Source organism: Crotalus tigris, unplaced genomic scaffold (assembly GCF_016545835.1).
Source record: "Crotalus tigris isolate CLP2741 ecotype Arizona unplaced genomic scaffold, ASM1654583v1 scf7180000018525.42219311030:4301911, whole genome shotgun sequence".
NCBI lineage: Eukaryota > Metazoa > Chordata > Lepidosauria > Squamata > Viperidae > Crotalus > Crotalus tigris.
This window is the reverse complement of record NW_024097057.1, coordinates 865,502-889,717: the sequence shown is the minus strand read 5'-3', so window position 1 is coordinate 889,717 and position 24,216 is coordinate 865,502. Positions and strand designations below refer to the sequence as shown.

General features: G+C 40.2%; 1 protein-coding gene across 1 annotated transcript in view; it reads right to left on the bottom strand.

Moving 5' to 3' along the window:
* Nucleotides 1-12,303: 12,303 nt before the first annotated feature.
* The window catches only part of GAN (gigaxonin), a 34,311-nt gene continuing 22,398 nt past the window's right edge, over nt 12,304-24,216 (bottom strand). The window contains exon 11 of the mRNA XM_039353477.1: nt 12,304-24,018. Within this exon, the coding sequence (XP_039209411.1) occupies nt 23,828-24,018 (191 nt within the window). The 3' untranslated portion in view covers nt 12,304-23,827. The remainder of the gene's footprint in view (nt 24,019-24,216) is intronic.

Genomic DNA, 24,216 nt, shown 5'->3' with positions numbered 1-24,216 from the left:
CGCCCCGCCGCGCTCCGGGCGCGCGCCGCGTCCCCGCCTGGGGAGGGAGCGGGAGCTGCTGGCTGGGGGTGGGGGTGGGGGGGAGAGTGGGAGGGGGACGGGTCCTAGTCGGTCTTTGGAGCCGGAGGACTACATAGCCCATGCCCCCTATCCCCGCCCCGCAGGCGGTACGAGGGGGATAGCAGCCCGTCCCTTCCGCAGGGGACCGGGTTGCAGAACAAAGGTCTTTCTTTCTTTCTTTCTTTCTTTCTTTCTTTCTTTCTTTCTTTCTTTCTTTCTTTCTTTCTTTCTTTCTTTCTTTCTTTCTTTCTTTTTCTTTCCTTCCTCCTGAGTGCTCCTTCCTCCCTCTCTCCCTCCCAAGTGCTCCTTCCTTCCTTCCTTCCTTCCTTCCTTCCTTCCTTCCAAGTGCTCCTTCCTTCCTTCCTTCCCTGGCCGCTGCCTTTCGCCCCTGCTCCCAATCCTCTTTTCGCCAGCCAGCAGGGAACATAGAATCCTTGGAAGGGACCTTTGAGGTCTTCTAGTCCAACTCCCTGCTCAAGGCAAAAGATCTTATATTATCCCAGTCTGTCAAATGATTGCACGATAGGAATTGTATGTAGTCCAGTGTTGGCTAAGCAATTTTGAGAAGAAGCCAGCACCTTTGATTTTTTTTTTTAAATACTTTTTAACTGATGGTCCTTGATTCCCTTGATCATTGGGTATGCAGAGATGGGTTGGAACAAAACAAGGCTGAGCTGAACTGTGAGTTTCTCAATTCCTCCATTTTTTGATTGAATGAAGTGGCCCAGTGGGGATCCTGTAACATGCAAGATGAGATTATAGTGGTTCCTTTGAGTCTTTGCTTGTTTTTCAAATCTTTCCTACGATTATTGCATAGATGTGATTAATCCTGGTGAATCTGTACCCACAGCCTTTATCAAAAACATACTCGAGGTGTGATTGATAGAATGGCATGGCAAAAAAATAAAGATGATTTATATTCCATTTCTGAAGCAGCCTGCTTTATGATGCTGAGAATTTATAGCTTAACCTTTACAAAACAAGCCAAACAAATGCAGTTTCAATTAAGTGAGAGGTAATCTGCCAATTAAAAACATAGTAGCTGTTTGTGTAAAACAATGCTGTTTTAAAGTGGATAGAAAGGTAACAGAGAGAACCTTGAAATAACTCTCACATGACCTTAAACATAAGAATGAATAATGGAGCTCAGATGACATTAAAAAGCTTATTTACTAATAAACAATGTTATGCTTCAGTGCTTTATAAAATAGCATACTCATAGAAAAACCAATGCAATGCAAAATAAGTATCATATTAGGTCCAAAGTCTTGTGTCAAAATACTGCAACAACTGTAGAAGCAACAATAAAAACAAATAGGATACCCACATTTACAAATGAAACAATATTCTTTTCAGAGAATTATAACTAGAATGTAACATTTTAAACTGTGTAGTGTTTGAAAACAGTTTTGAAACTAAAAAGCAAAGTTTTGACACACCCCAAATACTAAAGCTAATGCAGGTGGTTATAACACTTTCCTTGGCTGATTTCCTACTGATTTCCCATCTCAGAATTTAATAGATCTGGCCCTGATAATTGCATGGATATGACACCACTAAGAGATCCCAAACTGCAGGCTAAACTGGGTAGTCTTGGAAGAAGGCAAAATATTTCTATACTGCTGCTGATAAAACTATATGACATAAGTGGAATTATCTTGGGCTACATATAAAATATATAATAGAGTTATTTTATGTCTGTGGAGATTCTCAATCATTCAGATCATGGTTGTCCCAAAAAGCAATTGGACTTTCTTGATGTTTTCTTTGAAAATATTTCACTTCTCATTCAAGAAGCTTCTCCAGTTATTATATGTTTGACACATAATATTAAGAGTTTACAGTCTTGTAAGGCTGCATTACTAGCTGTCCAGGGCTCTATGCAGCCCATGGGATGAACGTGCCTGCTGTAAGGTGTGGAGAACAAGTGCTACATCCACACAAGCGTATAATTTAGCTAGGTCTATTGGAAGTGGCCATTAAGAAACGTTTCGGTGACTGAGATCACAGTTCAGTTGCTTTATTTAACCATGATAATGAAGGATAACAATTGGATTGACCCTAGCAAGTTCTAAAAGTGTGGATTTTGGTTTCCTGAATTCTCAAGCAGACAGAATTCAGTGGGAACTACCAAGTGATGGTTTTCTCCTTTAAAGTCCACTTTCTGTCTCTCAAAGTCTGGAAAAACTTCAGAGAAGAGCAACGGAGATGATCAAAGGCCCGGAGACCAAAACGTACGAAGAACGGCTGCAGGACTTGGGTTTGGCCAGTCTAAAGAAAAGAAGAAATAGGGGAGACATGATAGCAGTGTTTCAGGATCTGTGGGGCTGCCACAAGGCAGAAGGGGACAGGTTGTTCACCAGAGCACCAGAGGGAAGGACGAGAAACAATGGTTGGAAACTGATCAAAGAGAGAAACAGCCTGGAATTAAGAAAAAACTTCCTGACAGTGAGGACAATCAACCAGTGGAACAGTTTGCCTCCAGAAATTGTAGGCGCCCCATCACTGAAGGTTTTTAAGAAGAGACTAGACCAGGGGTGTCAAACTCAATTTTACTGAGGGCCGCATCAGCATTGTGGTTGCCCTGGGGGGGGGGCAGAGTGGGTGCAGCCTACTGGGTGGGCCTGGATGGAGTGGGTGTGGCCTACTGGGTAGGCGTGGCCAGTTCTACATCATTCGCATCAAGAGTGCTTATGGGGGCCTGAGCAGGAGTGGGACAGATCTGAGGGTCTCTGGCAGAAGAGGGTGGGACTGGGGCAAGTGCCAAGGCATGGTCCACCGGGGCAAGTGCCAAGATGGCCACCACAAAATTGTCCATTGGCTCCCAGCTGACCTGGGCCAGGGCCAAGGCAGAGGGGGCCGTTCCCTCACTGTTTCCAGGATGGCTTCGCGGGCCGCATCCAGCCCGTGGGCCTTGTGTTTGACATGTCTGGACTAGACATTCACCTATCTGAGACAGTATAGGTTCTCCTGCTTGAGCAGGGGGCTGGACTAGAAGACCCCCAAAGTCCTGTCCAGCTGTATTCTATTCAAAGCCGCCCACAACAATACAGGCCAAAGTCTTGTTTTTTCTTGGTTGAGTGGAGTTTATCCAAGTGAAACAAAAACGGTTTAAATGTCTACTCTAGGCATGTCTCAAGTTTCTCAACCCTCACCTGAAAGAAGAATCGTTTCTGTCAGAGGGGGAAAAAAATCGGTTATCTGGTTCTATGTGGTGACACACCAGGGCAGCAAGTGAAAAAAATATCTTGTCACAACCTGATTTTCGTAGCTTTTTTCTCTGGCTGTGGGGATGTGTCACAGTCATGGTGAAAGAGTAAAACGGGAAGCTATTTATGAGCTGCCGGTATCTATGGTGAGCGTTCATCTCCTGGAAGAGTAACTCACTAAAATGCTGGAAACAAGTTTAGAGTGGTCTTCAAATTAGAACAGTGTGTTTAGTGGCCATCTGAAGATGCAGCAACATTGAAGAAAGTGACTTATGGCCGTTTTTCATACTTACGACCGCTGTAGCATCCCCATGGTAACTGATCAGAACTCGGATGCTTGGCAGCTGACTCGTATTTACGACTGTCGCAGCATTCCTGAGTTATGGGATCCCCTTCTGACAAGCAAAATCCATGCGGAAGCCAGATTCACTTTACAACCGTGTTACTAACTTAACCACAGCGGTGATTCACTTAACAACTGTGGCAGGAAAGGTCAGCAAAATGGGGCAAAATTCACTTAAAAACCGTCTGACTTAGCAACAAAAAATGTGTGGCTCAGTTGTGGTTGTAAGTCAAGGACTATCTGCGGACGTCTTTCAGCAAAGTGCAAAGTGATGTTCGATATTAAATTTAATGTGTGGGGCCCAAGCCCAATGCCGGAAAATGTAGGAAAACATCGGTATGAATCGTGGGATGGAATCTGCAAAACTGAAGTTTGTTGCTGAGTTTTAGTGAACAGGAAGAGGAAATAAAGTAATATGTGAATAACATTACACAACAAAGCCAGGACAGATGTGGGACTAAAACTGAGCCATCTGAATATCTAATGCTGCACAGACAGGATATATTTGGCGATAATCTTGCTATTCATTTTCTGCCCTGTGAAATAGGACTTACGTGGCTTTCAAAGTTTAAGCACAATAATAGTCCAGAAAATCCTAAAAGGTCTAGCAGCAAGAAAATGACATACATAATAGGCCAGACAGTCTGCTAACTTTAGCTCTTACTGTTATTCTGACAGGAAAAACAAAACAAAACAAAAAAAAACACTAATCTGGTTAAAGATTCTCATTTTGGAATACAGAGAAGAGCAACAAAGATGATTAGGGGACTGGAGGCTAAAACACATAAGGAACGGCTGCTGGAATTGGGTATGTCTAGTTTAACAAAGAGAAGGATGAGGGGGGACATGATAGCAGTGTTCCAATATCTCAGGGGTTGCCACAAAGAAGAGGGAGTCAAGCTATTCTCCAAAGCACCTGAGGACAGGAGAAGAAGTAACAGATGGAAACTAATCAAGGAGAGAAGCAACCTAGAACTAAGGAGAAATTTCCTGACAGGGAGAACAATTAATCAGTGGAACAGCTTGCCTTCCAAAGTTGTGAGTCGTGAGAGCTCCAACACTGGAAGTTTCTAAGAAGAGACTGGACAGCCATTTGTCCAAAATGGTCTAGGGTTTCCTGCCTGAGCAAGGGGTTGGACTAGATGACCTCCAAGGTCCCTTCCAACTTTATTATTATTATTATTATAAAGGTTCCCATCCATTTCCTTTATAAGGGTAGTCCTTGACTTACAACATTTCATTTAGCGATCATTCAGAGTTACAACGGCACTGAAAAATGCGACTTACGACCATTTTTCACAGTTATGACCTTTGCAGCATCCCCAGGGTTGCGTGCTCAGAATCCAGAGGCTTGGCAACTGGTTCGTATTTATGACAATTGCAGTGTCCCAAGGGGTCGTAAGTCGAGGACTCCTTGTACCTGTCTAATATCCCATAAGCTGTGCTGCAAGGAACATCAGTTGAGAGATTTACCAACTTTAATGGTTGATTAGGAAATTCTGGGAGTTGAAGTCCATGCATATTAAAGTTGTGGAGATCGAGAAGCACTGGTTTAAACAGGGGAGCAATGGATATCATTTGATTGTTGAAGCCACCAAAATTTGGTTGTTAGTTTTTCAGCGGAAAGTCTGACATATTCATCTCCTGTCCTTGAAAAATCTTCCTACGAAGTTCAGGTCTTCTGGCCCAGAAGGAATTAGTTCTGGACTCACCCAACATACCCTTATTGTGGGAAGAAGGTCAGGACAACTGGCTTAGGACGATGTTTTCCAATCCTGTCGATTTTAAGATGTGTGGACTTCATCTTAAAGTTATAGGGTTGAGGAACCCTGGTTTAGGTACTGTCGTGCCTCCTTCTTGGGTTTCTGCTCAAATCCCTGGACTTAGAACATCTAAACCAGGGGTAGTCAACCTTGGCTCTTTTATGACTCGTGGACTTCAACTCCCAGAATTCCTGAGCCAGCATGGCTCAGCTTGGAAACCTCTCCCTTTCCCCTCAGCATGGCTGGCTCAGGAACTCTGGGAGTTGAAGTCCACGAGTCATAAAAGAGCCAAGGTTGCCTACCCTGAGAAGATAAAAAAAAAAAAAACAACTTAGGAAGTAGGAAGTTGCCAACGAGCGCAGCATGGATGTGTTATTAAGTCAACAGCAGCACAGTGTGATTCAAAGACGGCTTTGCTTTTCCTTAATTGAATAAACCTCATTTGGCTGAACCTGCGCAAGAAGCTAAGCCATAAATCACCACTTCCAAACCACAGTGGTTAAGCCCGTACATGTTCAGCCAAACCTGAAGGGTGATATGATGGCTTAATGAGATGAGTAAATCAGGGCTGGGAGCTGAACTCCAATAGCTCACGTGGAATCCTCTGTGATAGATCTGGATGGCAGAATTGGCTAAGGGAGGAAGGCAGCATCATTTAAAGACCGAACATCAATTTCTACTCTTACATGGAGGAACCCTGGTTCCCACAGTGTGCTATTCTATTTTTAGAAACTTGTACTTAGAGTTGTTGTCTAAGTACACTCTTACAAATACTGAGTTATTTTTTATTGAAAAATATATTAATGATATTGTGTAACAAAACAATGTCTCGGTAAAAGAGAATATTTACAGTTCAGGGTTGAAATGAAGGGCCCTTGGCGCTTTCTGAGCTTGGTTATTTTCTTGCAGATGTTTCATTACCTGACTAGGTGACATCACCAATGCTTACCCTTCTAGTACTAATGATGTTACCTAGTAGGGTAATGAAACGTCTGCAAGAAAATATCCAAGCTTGGAGAGCACAAGGACCCCTCAGAACAGACTGTCTTCCAATGAAAGCATGGCATGGCAGAGGAAGTCCTCTTAAAGGCATTTAATCCAAAATCTTTAATTACTTAATTATACCACTGTTTGGGCCCTATGTCCCTTGGACTCCTATTTCTCTCAATAGCTCCACCATCATAAGAAGTAAAGGTGTATTTGAGTAACCATGTCCATTTATTGACTTTTGAAGTGATTTGCTATTCCTTCCCTGGGATGTTTTGAACTTTCCAATCTTGTTATAGATCTAGAATTTCCAGATCCCCCCACCCCCAGATCTAAGTAGTAACCAGGGCTGACCCTGCTTAGCTTCTTAGGTCAGCCATAGTTGACCAGATGCTACTCTCTGTGAAGTGTCAGCTTGCTTTATGGAGGACCAGACTGGATTCAAGATACAAGCAAGTCAAGATACAGTGGACTTAAGAGTTTAGCTGTATTAATCCAACTGTTGTCATTTGTACATCGGGATTTAGAGCTTAGACTGTGCTGCATATTCATCTAATTGCGATTTAGTCAACGGATTCCAAATAACAAAATCATTACATAGTACAATGGCTGAGCCAGTCATTGTGACTTATGCAGCAAAACTCTTGAGTTAACAAATCAGAGCATACTGCAATATACGAAACCAATGTTTGTACTTATACAAACCTTGTACTTATACAATGCCTTTATTTAGTAAGGAAAATCCCAATTTTTTTTTTAAAAAAACAACATTTTCCTTTGCCAAGTTGAAGTCTATATCCTTTGCATTTTGGAGATATCATGCCAATATGTTATTAAAACGTGTTGCTAATATTCTGCGCTCCATCACTGGAGGCTTTTAAGAAGAGACTGGATAGCCACTTGTCTGGAATGGTCTAGGGCAGTGGTTCTCAACCTTTTTAATGCCGCAACCCCCAATCGGTCGTTAAGTCGAGGACTACTCAGCCGGTCATAAGTCGAGGACTACTCAACTGGTGCAGCACCGTTTGCAGAATGGGACTTTTGGCGGGCTCAGCAGGGCAGAGACAGCCTAGACAATTCCTATTGGCTTTTGAAAGCCAATAGAATTAGACTCTATTCAAGAGAGTCTATTCTATTGGCTTTCAAAAGCCAATAGAATAAAAGGGCGTAGCACAGCTAAGGAAAAGGGGGGAAAAAATTGCGGACTGCGTCGTTTGGCGACCCCCGTGAAATGGTCGTTCGACCCCAAATGGGGTCCCGACCCACAGGTTGAGAACCACTGGTATAGGGTTTTCTGCCTGAGCAGGGGTTTGCACTAGAGGATCTTTCCAACTCTGTTATTCTGTTTCTGCAGGTATAAATTCTTTCCCACAACTTCAAAGTATCTGAGGGTCAATCTAAAGAAGAAGCCAAATTAACAATTAACAGTTATGCACACTGCTCTGAGAAAAACTTGAAGGCAGATGCAAGGCTCCTGGTAAGGATTGTCCCGCCTCTGTTCAAGATTTCTATGAAGCCATAAGAATTTAGAACAGAATATCATCTATCTGCAATGGCCTCCAGTTGTGTTCCTCGCCTTCAAGGTCAATCAGTTGGTGGCAGACATCTTGAGCTGACATCTGATGATCTAGGACAGCGATGGCGAACCTTTTAGAGACTGAGTGCCCAAACTGCAACCCAAAACCCACTTATGCATCGTTGGGTGCCGGGTGGGTGTGGCCCATTGGGTGGGCGTGGCTGTGATAGTAATGGCAGACTGAGGACTAAAAAGTTTGATTAATCAATTCCAACTTTGCAAGATCTTTTTTTTTCCATGAGAAGTTGAAATTGACTGATTGATTGAACCTCTTGGTTTTTTTGCACACGGCGGAGGAGGCCTAAAGCGAAAAGGTTTTATAAAACTCAGCTGAAGGCCTAGGACTGGAGCGATGGCGCGTGTGCCCACAGAGAGGGCTCTGAGTGCCACCTTTGGCACCCGTGCCATAGGTTCGCCACCACTGATCTAGGACAGTGTTTCTTATCCTTATCAATTTTAACATGGGTGAACTTCAATTCTCAGAATACTCCAGTCAGTCATGCTGGTTAGACAATTGTGGGAGTTGAGGTCCACCAATCTTAAAGTTGCTGGGGTTGAGAAATACCGATCTAGGAGATGAAGGATAATGAGCTGAAATCAACCTAGAACCAAATGCAAAAGCAGATTTCACTGTTTAATCGAACTTCGGAAATAAATGAGGTTTGACAAGGTTGGAGGATTTTTAGCCAGCTTTGTTTACCCGTGAAAACACTCCTTCTGTGGCAACTGAAACATCAGGAATTATTTCAAGATCACCCTGGCCTGCCAGGGGACCTGGAAAGCCGCAAGATAATAAATGGGAAAAATTCCCAAATGGAGAAGGCTGATCTCATAGCCAAATTAGCTTAATCAATTCTTTTTTTGACCACTTGGCATATTCTAAAGTTAGCAATATTTTCCAAGACTGATCTGACCTTTAGAGCCAATTAAATCTAAGGGGTTAAAGGAAGATGCTAGTGCGTCTTGTATGACACATATATCTCTGGTTAACCAGAGTTACTCCTAATTAATCCAATGTTCTGGCCTTGGCAGAAGAATAAAGTAGCCATTTCAACTGAATTGTCCCCCAAACCAACCATATTGATTGGGCAGCTTCAACATTCAACCTGTTACACAAACACAGCCCATCCAAAAGATCTAGCTAAATCCTGTTTTATTTTTTTTTCTTTTAGAGGAAAACATCTCACCTAGTTCCTGCCCTTTTCAATCACAATTAAGACGTGTTACGTCTTCAACTGCAGCAATAAAATGCACAAGAACGGCCATAAACTTATTTCTAGATCAAAACGTGCCAGAGATGTTCCCTGAGCACTTCATGAGACTGGTACAGGGTGAAAGGAGTACTGCAAAAGCAATAAAGTATAAGGGTCACTGGCCTCATATAAATGTTCTTCAGCAAATGTTCTAGGACTGAGGTCCTTGGTTCAGGCAGTCCCTGAGGTCCTTCCTCTTGCTGGGATGAAGTGAAAAACCAGTTCATTCAGGTGTGTCCAAATGGTGAGGTAAAATATGTCAAGATGGTGGCTGAGATGGTATGATCAAAACTCTACCTGTTTTGTTATGTGCGTCACACACACCGTGCACATTTAAAACAGGTGGAGCTTCAATCACACCACTGCAGCCATCAATTTGATTTCTTTGTCCCCACTCTGAGGACACCCTTATGGGAAAGGCCATTTTGGACCAGGAACATTTCCACGTGTTTGGCTAGAACTCCCATTTCTTCACTCATGGGCAAATTATACATCCTGCCACAATAAAAAATGTTTGCTTTTCTTGCTTCAACTTTCATTGATACAAGCTGCCCTTTAGCTTTATGTTTCTTTACCGTAAAAGACAAGCACATTTTTGTTTGATAACTTCTCCCTCCAGTCTTTACTGCCTCTTCTCTGGCTTTCTGAGATGATCAAAGTCAGAATTTCAAAGGAAAACACCAAAACAGATGCCAAGCATTAAAAGTTTGACCATGATTATTTTATGGGTTTCTAAAGGAGAGCATTGAGACTTTCTCGCTCAATATTGACAAGTAACTGAGAGTTAAACTGAAGAGGAAAAAAAAAAGATGTTTTAATAATTTATCTTCTTTTTAAAAAAACGGAGTATGGTTCTTTAAGCACTGGACAGCTTTCATACTCAGCTTGGTCAGGCCAACAATTACTAATTTCCACAAAAACTGATTCATGAACCAGTCAGTCACCTATTAATACCAAACGTCCTGCAAATTTATTGTAAAGAAACAAGGGTGGATACATTCCTTTACTCTGGTACGATAACAAAAATTTGGAATTTGGAAATGAGATGCTAGAGAGGGCCTGTTTTCTCGCTTCTTTTATTGTCCCAGGTTGCAAGAAATGAAGCAAAATATTGGCTAAGATTGGTCTCTGGCAAGATCCCATTGCAAAATATTGCTTCAGATACAAATCCATTTTGTAGCTTCAGATAAAAGCCACCTCTTTCATACAATGAAAGAATAGAATAGAATAGAATAGAATAGAATAGAATAGTGTAGAACAAAAAAATTGTCTCCGGTGCGTAAACAATAAAATAACATAATCATAAGATACCAATAGAAGAAGGTAGTAGGAAAGATGAAAAGTATGATAATAATACAGCCCTACTTCATGGGTAAATATCCTTAGACGTAAGACAGCACTGTGGGGAAAAAACTGTTTTGGCATGCAATGCCCTATAGAGATGTCCCAAGGGGAGAAATTGTCCAGGATGTGAGGGGGTCTGCAAATATTTTCTCAGCCCTCTTTCTGATCCATGCAGTATACAGGTCCTCAATGGAAGGCAGGCTGGTTGCCATTTTTTTTCCTGCAGTCCTAACTCTCTGTTGAAGTCTGTGCCTGTCTGGTTTAGTTGCTGTGCCAAACCAGACAGTTGTAGAGGTACAAATGACAGACTCAACAATTCCTCTGTAGAACTGTTAAGGTTCTAGAAATGTTAAAGTATTAATTCTGGCTCATCTCACAAATCTAGGGAAAGATTAGGAATGTGTGTAAAATGAAATGGGGAAAAGGTCAATAGGGCTTAACGCCTGGTGGATATTGTTTTCTCGTGGTTTTCCTTCCATTTGATGAAAAGGCATTTGTTTTAGAAATTATTTCAAAGAGACAAGAACGTCAGCGAAATCCTCCCCAAGACGCTGCAACTGCGCTTATATTTATTGATCTGTTAGATTTTGAGTCGATGTGTCTTCCTGGAGCTCAAGACCACATACAAAATATTTTCTATCTCCTTTCAATTGTTCCCAAATGTACAGTGAGATATTTTGCCCTTACCTTGCAATAATCCTTTGCCCTTTCGTAGATGCAGAATGTTTTTTTCCATCTCCTCCGCTCGTGAAAAAGCCCGTCTTAAGAATTTGAACTAGGGCTGTCAACCGATTGCAGGATTGTTGTTTGTTTTTTTAAAAAGATACAATTAATGTGTGAGTAATCCTTGACTTATGATAATTGAGCCCAAAATTTCTGTTGTGAAGCAAGACAGTTAAGTCGGGTTTTGCCCCATTTTATGATTTTTCTTGACACTGTTAAGTGAATTGCTACGGTTCATGGTTCTTATGATCCAAATTCTGATTATGTGACCATGGGGATGCTGCAACGGTTGTTAAGTGTGAAAACAGTCATATGTCGTTTTTTTCCAGGGCTGTTATAGGTTCAGATGGCCATTAAATAAAATGATTGTATGTCAAAGGACTCCCTATTTAGGATCTAAGCATTATATATCCTGGCCAGGCCTGCCTGCCTTGGCTCCATGAAAGTTTCACTCAGTAGTACCGATCAGGATTGAGTTTACACACTGCGTTTGATATATTTTGTTTAATAGTGGCATAGGCAATCACTGTTGCATAACTATGGTGAGTTCATACAAGACAGTTAACTCAGAAGGAAATAACCTTTAGAGCATAAGGCACAGCATATAAGGGATCCTTGATGCTTTCTGAGTTTGGTTATTTTCTTGCAGACGTTTCATTACCCAAATTAGTAACATCATCAGTGCTAGTGGATATTTCACTGGATAATGAAATGTCTGCAAGGAAACAAAAACCTCTCATTTCAACCCTGAGCTACATACATTCTCCTTTGTTGGCATCGCATGTGATATGAACCAGCAGTTGATTAGGCCTTTAGGAAACTGAGAAGCACCTTACTCTTCTGAGATCTAAACCACCACTTGGAGAATACTGGATTGACCTTTAATAACAGAAATGGTGGTTATCTCTACACTCAATTACTCCTGTTGCTGGTAGTCACAATCGGGCAGGCTCTCTTGCAAACATCCCATTTATCTCCACTCCCTGTTTAGTTTCCATGTCACCCTATTAGCAAATAAATATAAGAAAAGCTTCCATGCCAGAGATGGCATATGTATGCAACCATACAGTGTTTATTTGGTTAGTTCATTAACCATCTGTAAGACAGTTCAGTTTTGGTCTGCATCCTTCTATAAAAGAGTTCAAGTTTTCAAGAAACCTCCAATACATACAGCAAAGTAAAATGACAGCACACATTTCAGACCAAAATACAATATTTTTTTTTCTTACATTTTATAAAACCCGGTCAATTCAAACTACATTAAAAAAAAAAAAAGCTAACAGACTTTCACGTATCCTTAATACAATATTTTGCCAGAGTTTGCACTGTGGCCACAAAGCCTGTAGAGCACAATCCATGTGCTTTAAATTAAAACAAACATAAACACCCTTTTACGTACCCAACGTTATATCGAACATGTAAACAAAGTACTACTTAATCCAAGAACCATTTTTGTACTCAGTTTTGTAACATGTAAACTTCAAAAGTACACCAGTGAGAAAAGAAAAGAGTTGTTAAACTGGCAACATTTTCCACGAAAAAAACAGGCAGGCAGGCAGGCTTAAGGCATGATAAAGTATTCTAAAGCACTATAAAGTCACATAAATTGAGTGTGATCTGACAGTTTGAACAGGCCAATTTGGACACAAGAGTTCAATGATCTTCTATGAGTGAAGACAGACTCATATCTTTGGAGTGCATATATATATTAGAGAGGATACTTCTTCTCTTCAATAATTCTCACAATGGGGAGGTATCAATGTGGTGAATGTACGAAATTTCTAACTCCAAATTCTTGGACCAATTCGCTTATCCATTTGTTTCGCAGCTTCATTTTTTTTAAGTGAAATGAAAGAAAGCATATATGTGGCTGAGGAGAGTCTATCTTTACTCTTCCTGTGAAGTTGAAAGATGGTATTAGGCAATTTCCTCTGTGCTGTCAATCATACAATTGACTGCCCTTAGATTTATTACCTTGTACGTGTCCACAGAGGCCGCTGGACCCTAAGCCATTGCTTGCCCAATGAATACATAAAAGTTCAAGGTGATTTCTCAGAGTTCGCCCCCCCTTTTAAATTAACAACCATTATTAAACACTTGGAAAAGAAATACACATAGCACTGAGAACACAATTTAATATATAGTAATATCGTTTGTTTTATTGCAAAGCTCAGTTTTCATTCGTCCATCACAAAGTGCTACTCAAACTGCACCTTTTTTCTTCTTCAAATACAACCACAGAAGTTAGCATGCACGGCATTCAAACAAGCTCCTTAACCATTCCTAAAAATCAAAATCTATGCAAACTAGGAAGGGATTCAGGATCCCTCAAAGCTAGAACACAGAAAAACAAGTATACTACACATCAAATATTGATTTGTTCAGATGCCATAAATGGGAGTCAAAGAGACCTGTGTTTCTGTAACACAAAAAATCACAAAAAACACATGGGGGATTGGAGGTGGGAAATACTCTAGGTATGGGAAGAAAAAAAAATAAATGTACAAGAATAGCACACATTGAAACTTAAAGTGCAAAGGATAAACAATAAATAGAAAAAGGGAAGGAAACAACATTGCCGCTTTCTACCAACGGGTTTGATGAAATGTATTTTCACACGTTTTTGTATACAGATGTTTCCCAAGTCCAACACTTGGGTATCTTTAATTTAAAAATGAAAGATTGGAAAATTTGGGGAAAGCTTCAACCTGAATCTTAGGAAAGCATGGATAGTCAAAATAGACGTATCATACCTTCCAACTCAGGATTCACTTCAAGTAACACAATTTCCTGCTGACATGGTTAGGAGTTAGCTTGGACTGATGTCTTGGCGACATCTGTTTGATGTTATAAATGGGCTTAAAAGGATGGAGACAGATCAGTTGGTTTCATTTATTTGATTTTGGGTGCTGCCTGATTCCAACTGACTCGGGGTACCCTCACCACATAGAACATAAAAATTAACCCCCCCCAAAATGACAAAACAGTACATGTTGAGCTCTCTTAAGGTAAAATATGACATTTGAACAAATTCAGCTGACCGAGTTTATAATGCAAAAGCGACTTTGGAGGTCTAGTACAACTTACCATGTTGCGTATGTTTTACAGAAGACTGTGAATACAAGGGTGGTATTATTATTATTATTATTATTATTATTATTATTGGCAATCTACAGGTCTTAGCACTGTGAACTCTCTCATGGCACTGCGTAAGTAATTTAAGGTAAATTTGCACTGTGTGTTTTAAATCACATTTGAATCTGATTCCTATGTTCTGATTATCTGGCTTCCAATTTCAGTACCTAGTAGAATTCACAAACTCACTTAAATTGTGCACAAATTAACAGATGATATGTACAGCATATGTGGTATTTTTTTTAACACCTAGTGTACTATTTCTGATTCTATTTCTGATTCCCATATCATTAATGATTCTGGATATTTCATGTTAGCCATTAAAATAACAATCAGAACAACATCTACTACTACTACTACACAAACAGGAGAGATAAAGTCTTCTAAAATTCAGCAGTTCAACTGTAAAACTTCCAATGGGTGGAAAGTGTAGATTCCCACGAAGATGAGTCAGAGATCAAACAATAAGGAATGCTTTCTTTTGAAGATTGCTAAGGCTATGAATCTCTCTTTCCCAACATCTTACGCTAGAAGCCCGATGCTATTAATTCTCCAGAACTGATGAGTGAAGGGCTTGACCCCAACATGCAGAGATCCAGGCAAAGCTCACAGCATTGGAAAATAGTTGTGTTTCCCCTCTTCTTTTTTCGCCCATTATACCTGCATGGGTCTAGCCGAAGAGCGTTATTATTTTTTGAAAAACACACATATAAAGGCTGAGGTACAAAATCCTCTGAAATTATACCGCTACGCCATGCTAATCGATATTCTGTGCTTCCCGTAGAAAGGCCCCTTGGAGAAAGTATAAAAATTGTATGTTTCCTTAAATATACTTGTGATTCTATTAATAAACACTGTGGTTATGTTGGAAGTATAAGAAACGCCTAATTACACCTTCTGGCCTGGCCCACACCTCAACAAGTCAATACAATGCTTAAAATCTAGCCCTGAATCCATTTCGCGTTTAATTAAAACAACAACAACAACCAACACTTCCTAAAAAGATGGCTGTGAGCACAATTCACATCAGGTGTGTTTGAGCCCCATTAAAAGCAGTTATCGACATAACCTAGTCAAAAGCAGCAAATCCCCCTCCCCCCATTTATTTGGACAAACCAGAGATGCGTACACGTTTCTCCAGATGCAGTTTTTAATGTAAGAAAGAACTGAGATCACAAGAGAAGGATGAATTTCACCGCTGCTATGTGGAAAAACCAGTTAACATGACCAACAGCATGGAAGACTGACCCAAAAGTTATGGAGGAAGCAAATTGACCAGAACTTTTTGTACACAGAAAAAGACTAGCCTGTCTCTCTTCCCCCCCCCCCCCAACTAGTTTTAACCCTTTTAGGCCATGATAGCTTAAATCAGGAGTCTCCAAACTTGCCAACTTTAAGACTTTGTTTCTGGGAACTGAAATCCACAAGTTGCCAAAATGGGAGACCTCTGGCCTAAATAAATAAAAATTAACTCCCTTTGAAGACTGGGTCTTTTGATCAGGTGCTGGAGTTTGACAATAAGCAGCAAGAAATAAATGGAACAAGGCAAGCGCCACTGACTGCTTTCGTATGCGCACAGAGCAGGGGTCTTCAAACTTGGCAACTTTAAGACTTGTGGACTTCAACTCCCAGAATTCTGAGAGTTGAAGTCCACAAGTCTTAAGTTGCCAAGTTTGAAGACCCCTGGCATAGAGAGTTGGCCAACTAGCGCAAGGAGTCAAGAGAGGATGCGGAGGCTTTGGCCTCTCACCTATGTAGACCTTTCCCGAACAACACCCTGTGCCCAGTTGCATAGTTGTGGAGGCAAACAGTGAGCTCATCAAGGCAGCTGCAAAGGCATTGATCAGTGACTCACTCCTCTGTGGCAGAATAAATATTCTTGCAATCGCTTTCCGTAGTGCAGGGGTCTACAGCCTTGACAACTTTAAGACTTGTGGACTTCAGTTCCCAGAATTCCTCAGCCAAAGACAGGCGTTTTGAATTCAAAGGAGTATCTAAATTTACCAAGCAGCTTCACACAGGACAGAATAGCCATATCTTTATGCATTAATAAAACTAAATGTCAGAAACATCATTGCGAATATTTCTTCTTCTTTCAGAAAAAGTATGTGGAATCATAAATACTGTAAGCAAAGTTTAACTGTATAATTGCTATATAAAAAAGCTATAAAAATGAATTGTTATATACAAAAAAGGTTTAGAGTGGAAAGTAAGCAAAATAAGCTTAACCTGGAGAACAAGAAAAAAAAAAGAGGGGAAGGGAACCTCCCTCTAGAAAACAGGAAACAACAATTAAAACCCCACCACACAGACAAAAATTATACATATACAGGTGCCAATTTAAAGAACAATGTGTGCACATAGAATTATACCCCAGACTAGTAACAATACTTTCTTTTTTCCCCCCATTGTTGAATCACATTTTCCAACAATGAATTATAACACACAGGGCACCCATGCCTTCATGGGTAGTGACAAACACAAGAGCAAACATTCTCCTATGGAACAAACCAGTATTTGTGATATAGTCCAGAAACCATTGCTTTGGAAACAAACAAAAACAACAACAGGAATAGGATCCAATTTGGTTTTTTAACAAGTGATGCTAAGACAGCAAGCAAATTACAGGGTTAAAAAACAAAACAAAAAAACCCCAAAGTGCCAGTTAATGAAATGTGGAGATACCACAAAGAGGATTAAAGACGCCAAAATAAAATATAATTCCGTGTTAACTTTTACAATCCTTAACTGCTGGCCATGCCACTTCAACTAAAAACAGAGGGAGAAGCAACCTGGTAACCAACCGGCTAGTAAGTGTTAATATTCAAACAACCTACAGCTAATATTTTCAAACTGAATGGAGAAAATTTAATATGTAAAAAAAAAGCACCTTTAAGAATAAAAGATCAAGGTTCTTGGGATCAAGTAAAACAAAACTCGACTAATTATACTAAATACAGTGAGCAGAAATTTAGCATTGCATCCGTGCTGATCATTATTCTTGTCCTGAAAAGCAAAAGCTATAAATTTCCTCTTTAATCAGCAGGCTATTTTTTTTTTTGGGTCATTCTTTTTTTGCCATAGTTAACTGTTCAAATTCAAGAAAAAAAAAAAAACCCTCATGGGTCATTTACACTGTTATAGCTGAGACGAAACCCTTGCTGTATTTTGTTTTTCTGTTCGCTAAAATTTACTTTCCTGACTAATTAGGTCCTTCGGACTTTGTAGAAAATTTAAATTCCACAGAGAACTGGTTTTATCAAGATGTCATTCTTTACAACACGATTTTCCATTTTGGTTCAAGCTATATCCTCAGGCTTACAGCATAGTTACCACAACATTAGTAATATTACAAGTGGTGGACCGATACCTATTATTACTTATAGCTTGTAACTACTTAAAAGCAAAAAAAAAAAAAAAAAAAAAACATCTTAGAGTGAGCTGTGAACCTTTAGTGAGAACATAAAAATAGAAGCTATATTTTATATTTATAATCAGTTTCAAATCAACTGATCATTTAATGTGTAATTTTCTTTCTCTAAAAGGGTTATACGCTAAAGACTGCAGGATAGAATTAGCATCCAGCTGACCTGGGACAAATTAAAATAATAGTCAATAGGTCATTTCTTGTTTTCCTACTTTCTTTTCAAACTTTTTACCGTATTTCATTAGTTGGTAGACAATTCTCTCTGATCCAATAGGCAGCAGATGGCAATGATAAACATGGGCTTTAACAATTAAAAAGAATTTCTAATACATTTATCTGCTTTATATTCAGCTCTTTATCTCCACTGACATGAGGAACCTTTTCGACTCAAGTCATATTAGGCACTTGGGGTGGTTTAATTAATTCTAACTTATTTTCTTTATCATACAGTAAATGACAAGACTTACAACCAAAAAAACCCTAACCTCAAAGAAATTTCAAACATTCTCTACCACCTTATTCTGCCGTAGCAGAACTTGGTAGCTCATAGACTGTTTAACTGAGCGGAAATTATGAAGAACTCAAGGTGCTAAATTGGGAATAAACAATTAACTGATGGATACTAGAATCATTCAGGGAAAAACAAAGAGAAAAACAAGCAACATTAGCTTGGTTTCGTCAGTTTCGCATTCAGAATACTGTACAGTAGCATATGCTCGTGACCTTCATAAATGAGAACAGAATTTGATAAATTCAGATTTTAAAACCAGAATAACAGACAAACTAAGGAAAATCTTCTCAGTTGTGGGTCAACAGAGGGGCCTTCAAAACTATCCTTCCACAGGTAGAGAGGTGGCTACTGTCCATTCAAAGACTACTGCAGAAACATCAGAAAAATGCAGTTTTTCCAAACTTAGCCACAATGCTCTCAAAGTATGGTGAAAACGGAGACAGGAAAACTAATAAAAGATACATGTGGGTTATAACATACCAACTGCATCTGATCAACAACTCTGGTGTCCTTAGGGCTAAAGAGTTTCTCAGCCTGAGACTGAACCATCTATTAATCGAATAAAATAGATTAATACAATAAGCAATATATATCGACAGCTGGCATTCTGGGATGTTGTTCTCTGCCACCATTTGTAATAGGAACTGCATACAATTCCTAAGAACCAGGCCAGCCAATTACTCATTACCAAGTATGAATAGGTGCATGTGTGGATGCAATCTTTCCGAAGCCCTATGCTGTTGGCTTGCCCTAGAGCAGGGGTCTTCAAACTTGGCCCTTTTATGACTTATGAACCTCAACTCCCAGAATGTGGGAGTTGAAGCCCACAAGTCATAAAAGGGCCAAGTTTGAAGACCCCTGCCCTAGAGCCTGTTGAAATAAAAAGGAACAATTTTGACTCATGGTTCATTTCCAAGGATGGCACTATTATCGCAAAGGGACAGGACTGCCCAGGTAGTGAGGTTGTCCAAAGCCATTTTAGAGTCAAAATTCAGACAAATGAGAAGAACTTGCATGGCTGTCATTTAAACAGTTTTTACGGTAGACCTCATTATTGTAAAATCCCTGCATTTTAACTGATGAGTTTAGCAGCACCTGTGTTAAAGAACAGCAAAAAGTTGGCACTCGCTGCAAGTTTTTGTAGTGCATTGTGTGTGACAGACATCAGCTCTGTGATTTTGAAAACTATTGAGGTAACTATGGAAGAGAGAAGATACAATACATAAGCAAGTCTTCACATTTGCATCTTTGGATGCTGTTTTAATCATTCAGAGCTAAAACACGCATAATATGAGGAATGGAGTGTATTTGTCACCACCGTTAATGCTTGTTTTTAAAAAACAAAATGAATGTTTGACTATCGTAAACCAGACATTCAGAGCCAATTTCAATATGCCTGGTTAATCTTCCCAAACTCTAAAATGCAATTTGCCAAAGGCGGACAAATAGTTGTGACTTGTGTTGTAAAATATGTGAATCATAATACACTCTGAGAAAAAAACAAAACGAACAGCCGCTATCCATGCTACTAGCGGTAGCCTAGGCATATGACTACTTGCAAAATTTCAGGATGTGGGAATAATATTCTGAGCTAAACACAATGGAACTTTTTTTTTTAAAAAAAGAACCAACACCCCCCCTCCCAAAAAACCAGGACTTTTAAAGACTAAAAATAAACACAGCAAACATGTATACAATAATATTGGGAGGGAAAACCTTCTTTCGTGCTTTTCTTCTTGAATTACTTCTCCCCAGCAGAAACACAGATCCAGGACTGATGGGGGGGGGAGAGAAATTGCTTCCTTTTAAATCATCATGAAACCCTGCTATGTAAAAATGAAGCAGCAGCAACTTGATTTTAAGATGCAAGATTGACCGGCTTGATGTCTAAGTTTGGCTTCAAGACTTCAAGTCAGGAAAATATTCTACAGGCTGATGGGAATCCTACTGAATCACGGCACAACTTTTATGAATGAAAATCTTAGCCAAGGCCAGCAAATGAATCATATTAACTGAATGTATTTATCCACTAGAATTTCCTTTATGAAAAGCTTTTTAGTTCCTAGAAAGGCACCAATTTGTTTTGAGAGGCCATTTACTCTCGTAAGTAACTGTCAGTCATATTTTAATTGCCCAATCAGCCCTCTATACCCCTTAATGCAATGCTATTATTAAGTGACGTTACTGCAGCTTAGGCATTGTAAATTACCTCGCATTCAAAAACTCAAAAGTTGCTTCTAGAGAAAAAGAAAGAAAAAACAACAACACCGTAATTGCATATCTCCTTACTATACTTGTTTGGTTCGCAAGGAACTTGTCATTAATATCTTGAAATGAAATTAACCCCAAGCCCTTTGATTCTCAAGGAAAACCAAGAAAAGATCCTTCCTAACATCCTTCAGTTCAAAAGTACGGAGTCTTGCTTCTGAAGATGGTGGTCTAGCATTTTATAGGCACACCTAGGCAACAATCACTAACCAAGAATTAGGAGAGAGCTTGTAAGGGAGAAGATAAGAGGGATTTGAGTCAAAAGGAATCAGTGTGCTTTTGCTGAGGACTTCCAACAGAGAGGAGACAATAAAAACAAAAACAAACCTTAAAAAACGGCAGAGTTGAAAACACACATTTCCCGTTCAAAAAGAGAAACTGCCAATAAAAAGGAGACAGAACACCGCATGGGTGATCACCAACATTCAGCGCATTTCACCAAACTAAGCAGGTGACAAGTTGCGTCTCCTTTTCTTATTTATTTTATGCTTTCCAATCCATTATTCTTATTTTGCTCCCGTTGGAATGGAGCCGTACTGGAAGGAATCCCAAGAAAAGACAATTAACGAAGAAATGGATTGTTCTCTAGGTTTCGGATAGTAGAAGATCAAGAGATAAAAGAGAATATTGGCAGCTCAGGGTTGACACGAGGGGTCCTGGGTGCTCTTGGAGCTTAGTGGTTTTCTTGCAGATGTTTCATGACCCAACTAAGTAAGATCATCTCAAGTTATATTCTGGTGGCTTGACCTGTCAAGTGTTGGTGAGGGTGATCTTAGAGATTCTTTGGTTGGGCTGTTTTCTGTTAGCTTGCTTGGCAGATCTTTGATTGGGGTATTGTTTACTTCAATTGTTTAGATCACTAGAGCCAGAAGCAACTCAAGGAAGGCCTTGATGAGTGTCCTTTGCATTAAATTGCCAGGCAAAGCGGGTGGGGATTGTCAGGAGGGGAAATAGTGGACTAGGAAGAAAAAGACCCCTCTTCCACTAAGATACAGAGAACCATTAGAAGACTTTGAGGATAGGGGAGTCCAACTGTGGCAACTTTAAGACGTGTGGACTTCAACTCCCAGAATTCCCCAGCACGAGTCTTAAAGTTGCCAAGGTTGGACTCCCCTGCTTTAGAAGATGGCGTGCTCCAAGCTGCATCTTCTCAAACCTTCCAAAATATTTCTGACGTTAAAACAAAACCAAAACAGAACTTGGAACAATATTTGCAGCCACTGTGACCTAAACGTGTATCCTTTCTCTAAACATTGCATGAATGGACTTTCTGAAGGAAGAACAAAATTAAGCTAACACATGGAGAGCGTGACAAGCATGTGCTTCTGATGTGAAAACAAGCCCTCAACAATTTGAATGGTTATAGATCTGTGAGTAGACCTACGAAGGAATGCATAGCAGATCGCGTCTCGCCACAGAAGCAAACTTTAAAATGGGCATAGGATTTGATTTTGACCCTCGATATTATTGTTTTACTGTTATGTACCGATTACAGCCTGTCAAAATATGGACTTTCTGAGATCAGGTGGAGAAAGGTCCACAATGTGGAGGTCAACGTTCCTTCTCCAGAATGTGGAGGAACGGGGACCCCAACCTTCTGCCATGAAGGATGGGAGCTGCATTTCAGGAACATCTGGCACCCCAAGATGTGCTCTAAGACATCCACAGAAAAATTCCATTGGAATTTCACATTACTGTAAACCAGGAGTCTTCGAACTTGGCCCTTTTATGACTTGTGAATTTCAACCCCCAGAATTCCTCAGCCAGCATGCCTGGCTGAGGAATTCTGGGAGTTGAAGTCCACAAGTCATAAAAGGGCCAAGTTGGAAGACCCCTGCTGTAAACATCTGGCCCAATAATATGCATTACTGAGCACACATGTACAACGAAAAACGATGTTGCAACAATGCCATTCCAGAATCTGAAGAGCAAGACCATGGAACATTTCAATGGTGTGACCTCCCCCCCCCTTTTTTGCTTTTAAATTATAGAGCTTCATTAACAGTGTAATAAAATAATGCTTAAGTAGAAAGGTAAACAGTATTGTCCCTAGAAAATGATCTATATTCTAATTAAATATTAATATTTATGATCCAAAAAATAAACTTATAAAATGGAAAATGGAAAATAAAAATAAAACCTTCACTGTAGTAGTATTAACAAGATTCAGCACAATTTTCTTAGAAAGAGGTAATTTTTTTACACCGACGTTTGATCCCCATATAATTCTCCAGACAGTGTCTGAAATGCATTAATAATTTCACCGACCCCTCTCCCACTTTAAAAGAAGATTTAAAATTAAAAAAAGTTCTTCTGCTTTTCATCCGTAACACAACCGTTTAGGAATATATCTTTTTTTTTTTTTTTTACTCCCGGAAACTTGCAGCATCTTTTATTCGTAACGTTTGGAAATATTCTCCTTGTGTTATCGCTCTTCCGATCCCCGAGCCCCACCCAAAATATGTGCTACCTGCCCCATTCGTAATAATGTATGGCACTTCTGAAATTCATCACCACTCATCTCGTTATTTGAGATCCGTTCCTGAGATCCACCATAAATATTACAAGATCTATGTAATAGCATTTAGTTCCCGGTACAACACTTAGCTTGGTTTAGAGTTTAGTCCATTCTGTTAAAAAAAAAAATCCTAGTAATAAAAAAAAAAGTGTGAACAATGGCTTACGTGTCGTTCTGTCCTTTCAGGCAGAGGCCTCCAAATTGCAAAGTTAAGCTGTCAAATAAAAGTTCACTTGCCCATTTTCCTCCCAGCGGAGCTAAAAGTGTCTTTTGGCATCACAGAGATTGATTTTCATTCAGTGTATTGCGTGCCAGCCATACTTTTCTAGGTTAGTACAATGTTGCTACTCACAACCATTCCCCCTCGGTGAAAACACATCCTGCAGTTGCTGCCCCATTTCCACAGGTTTTCTTTTTACACTATTCTTCTTCGTTGGGAGCAAAGGAACAGCTCCAGCCGCGTGGCTCAACCTCTGTAAATAACTGGACCGCTTGCTGACTCCCGTTTTTCCACAACGAGCCCCTCGCAACGGGCCGAGGCTTTAAAGCATTTGAGCAATTAAAAGAAAAGTTAGAACGGTTATCATACCAATGCTGAGTGTACTGTTTAGATTTCTGCTGCAAGATGTTTTGCTTCTCCGTGATAGAAAGCGAGATCATTACAAGGGACTTTCTCTAACGCTCTTCCCGGCTGCTTGCGTGAAGGACGGTCAAGGAGAAGGGACGCGGGCGCGGAGGGAGAGGAGCAACCCTTGCTGAAGTTGGAGGCGGAAGAGTTTGCAATTGGCTATGCGCAAAGCTGCGCATCCGGTGTGGCGAAGGTAGGACGGGAAGAGAGGTTTCGTAGGGTGCCACGTCCCGGTGCTTCTTCGGAATTCTCGAACGTAATCGTAACTGGTACCTATCAAACGACAGGGTTAGTTTGGGAAAGTCAACAGCCTCAAAGCCGCTTTGAAAACGAGAAGCCGAACCGAATTCAACAGCAAGGCATTCAGGAAAGAAGCGCTTGACATCGTTTAGAAAAGTCAACCATAGATGTAGATAAAGATGAAAGTCACATTGCTGAACACTTTAAAGCAGCTGTGTGGTTTTTTTTTTA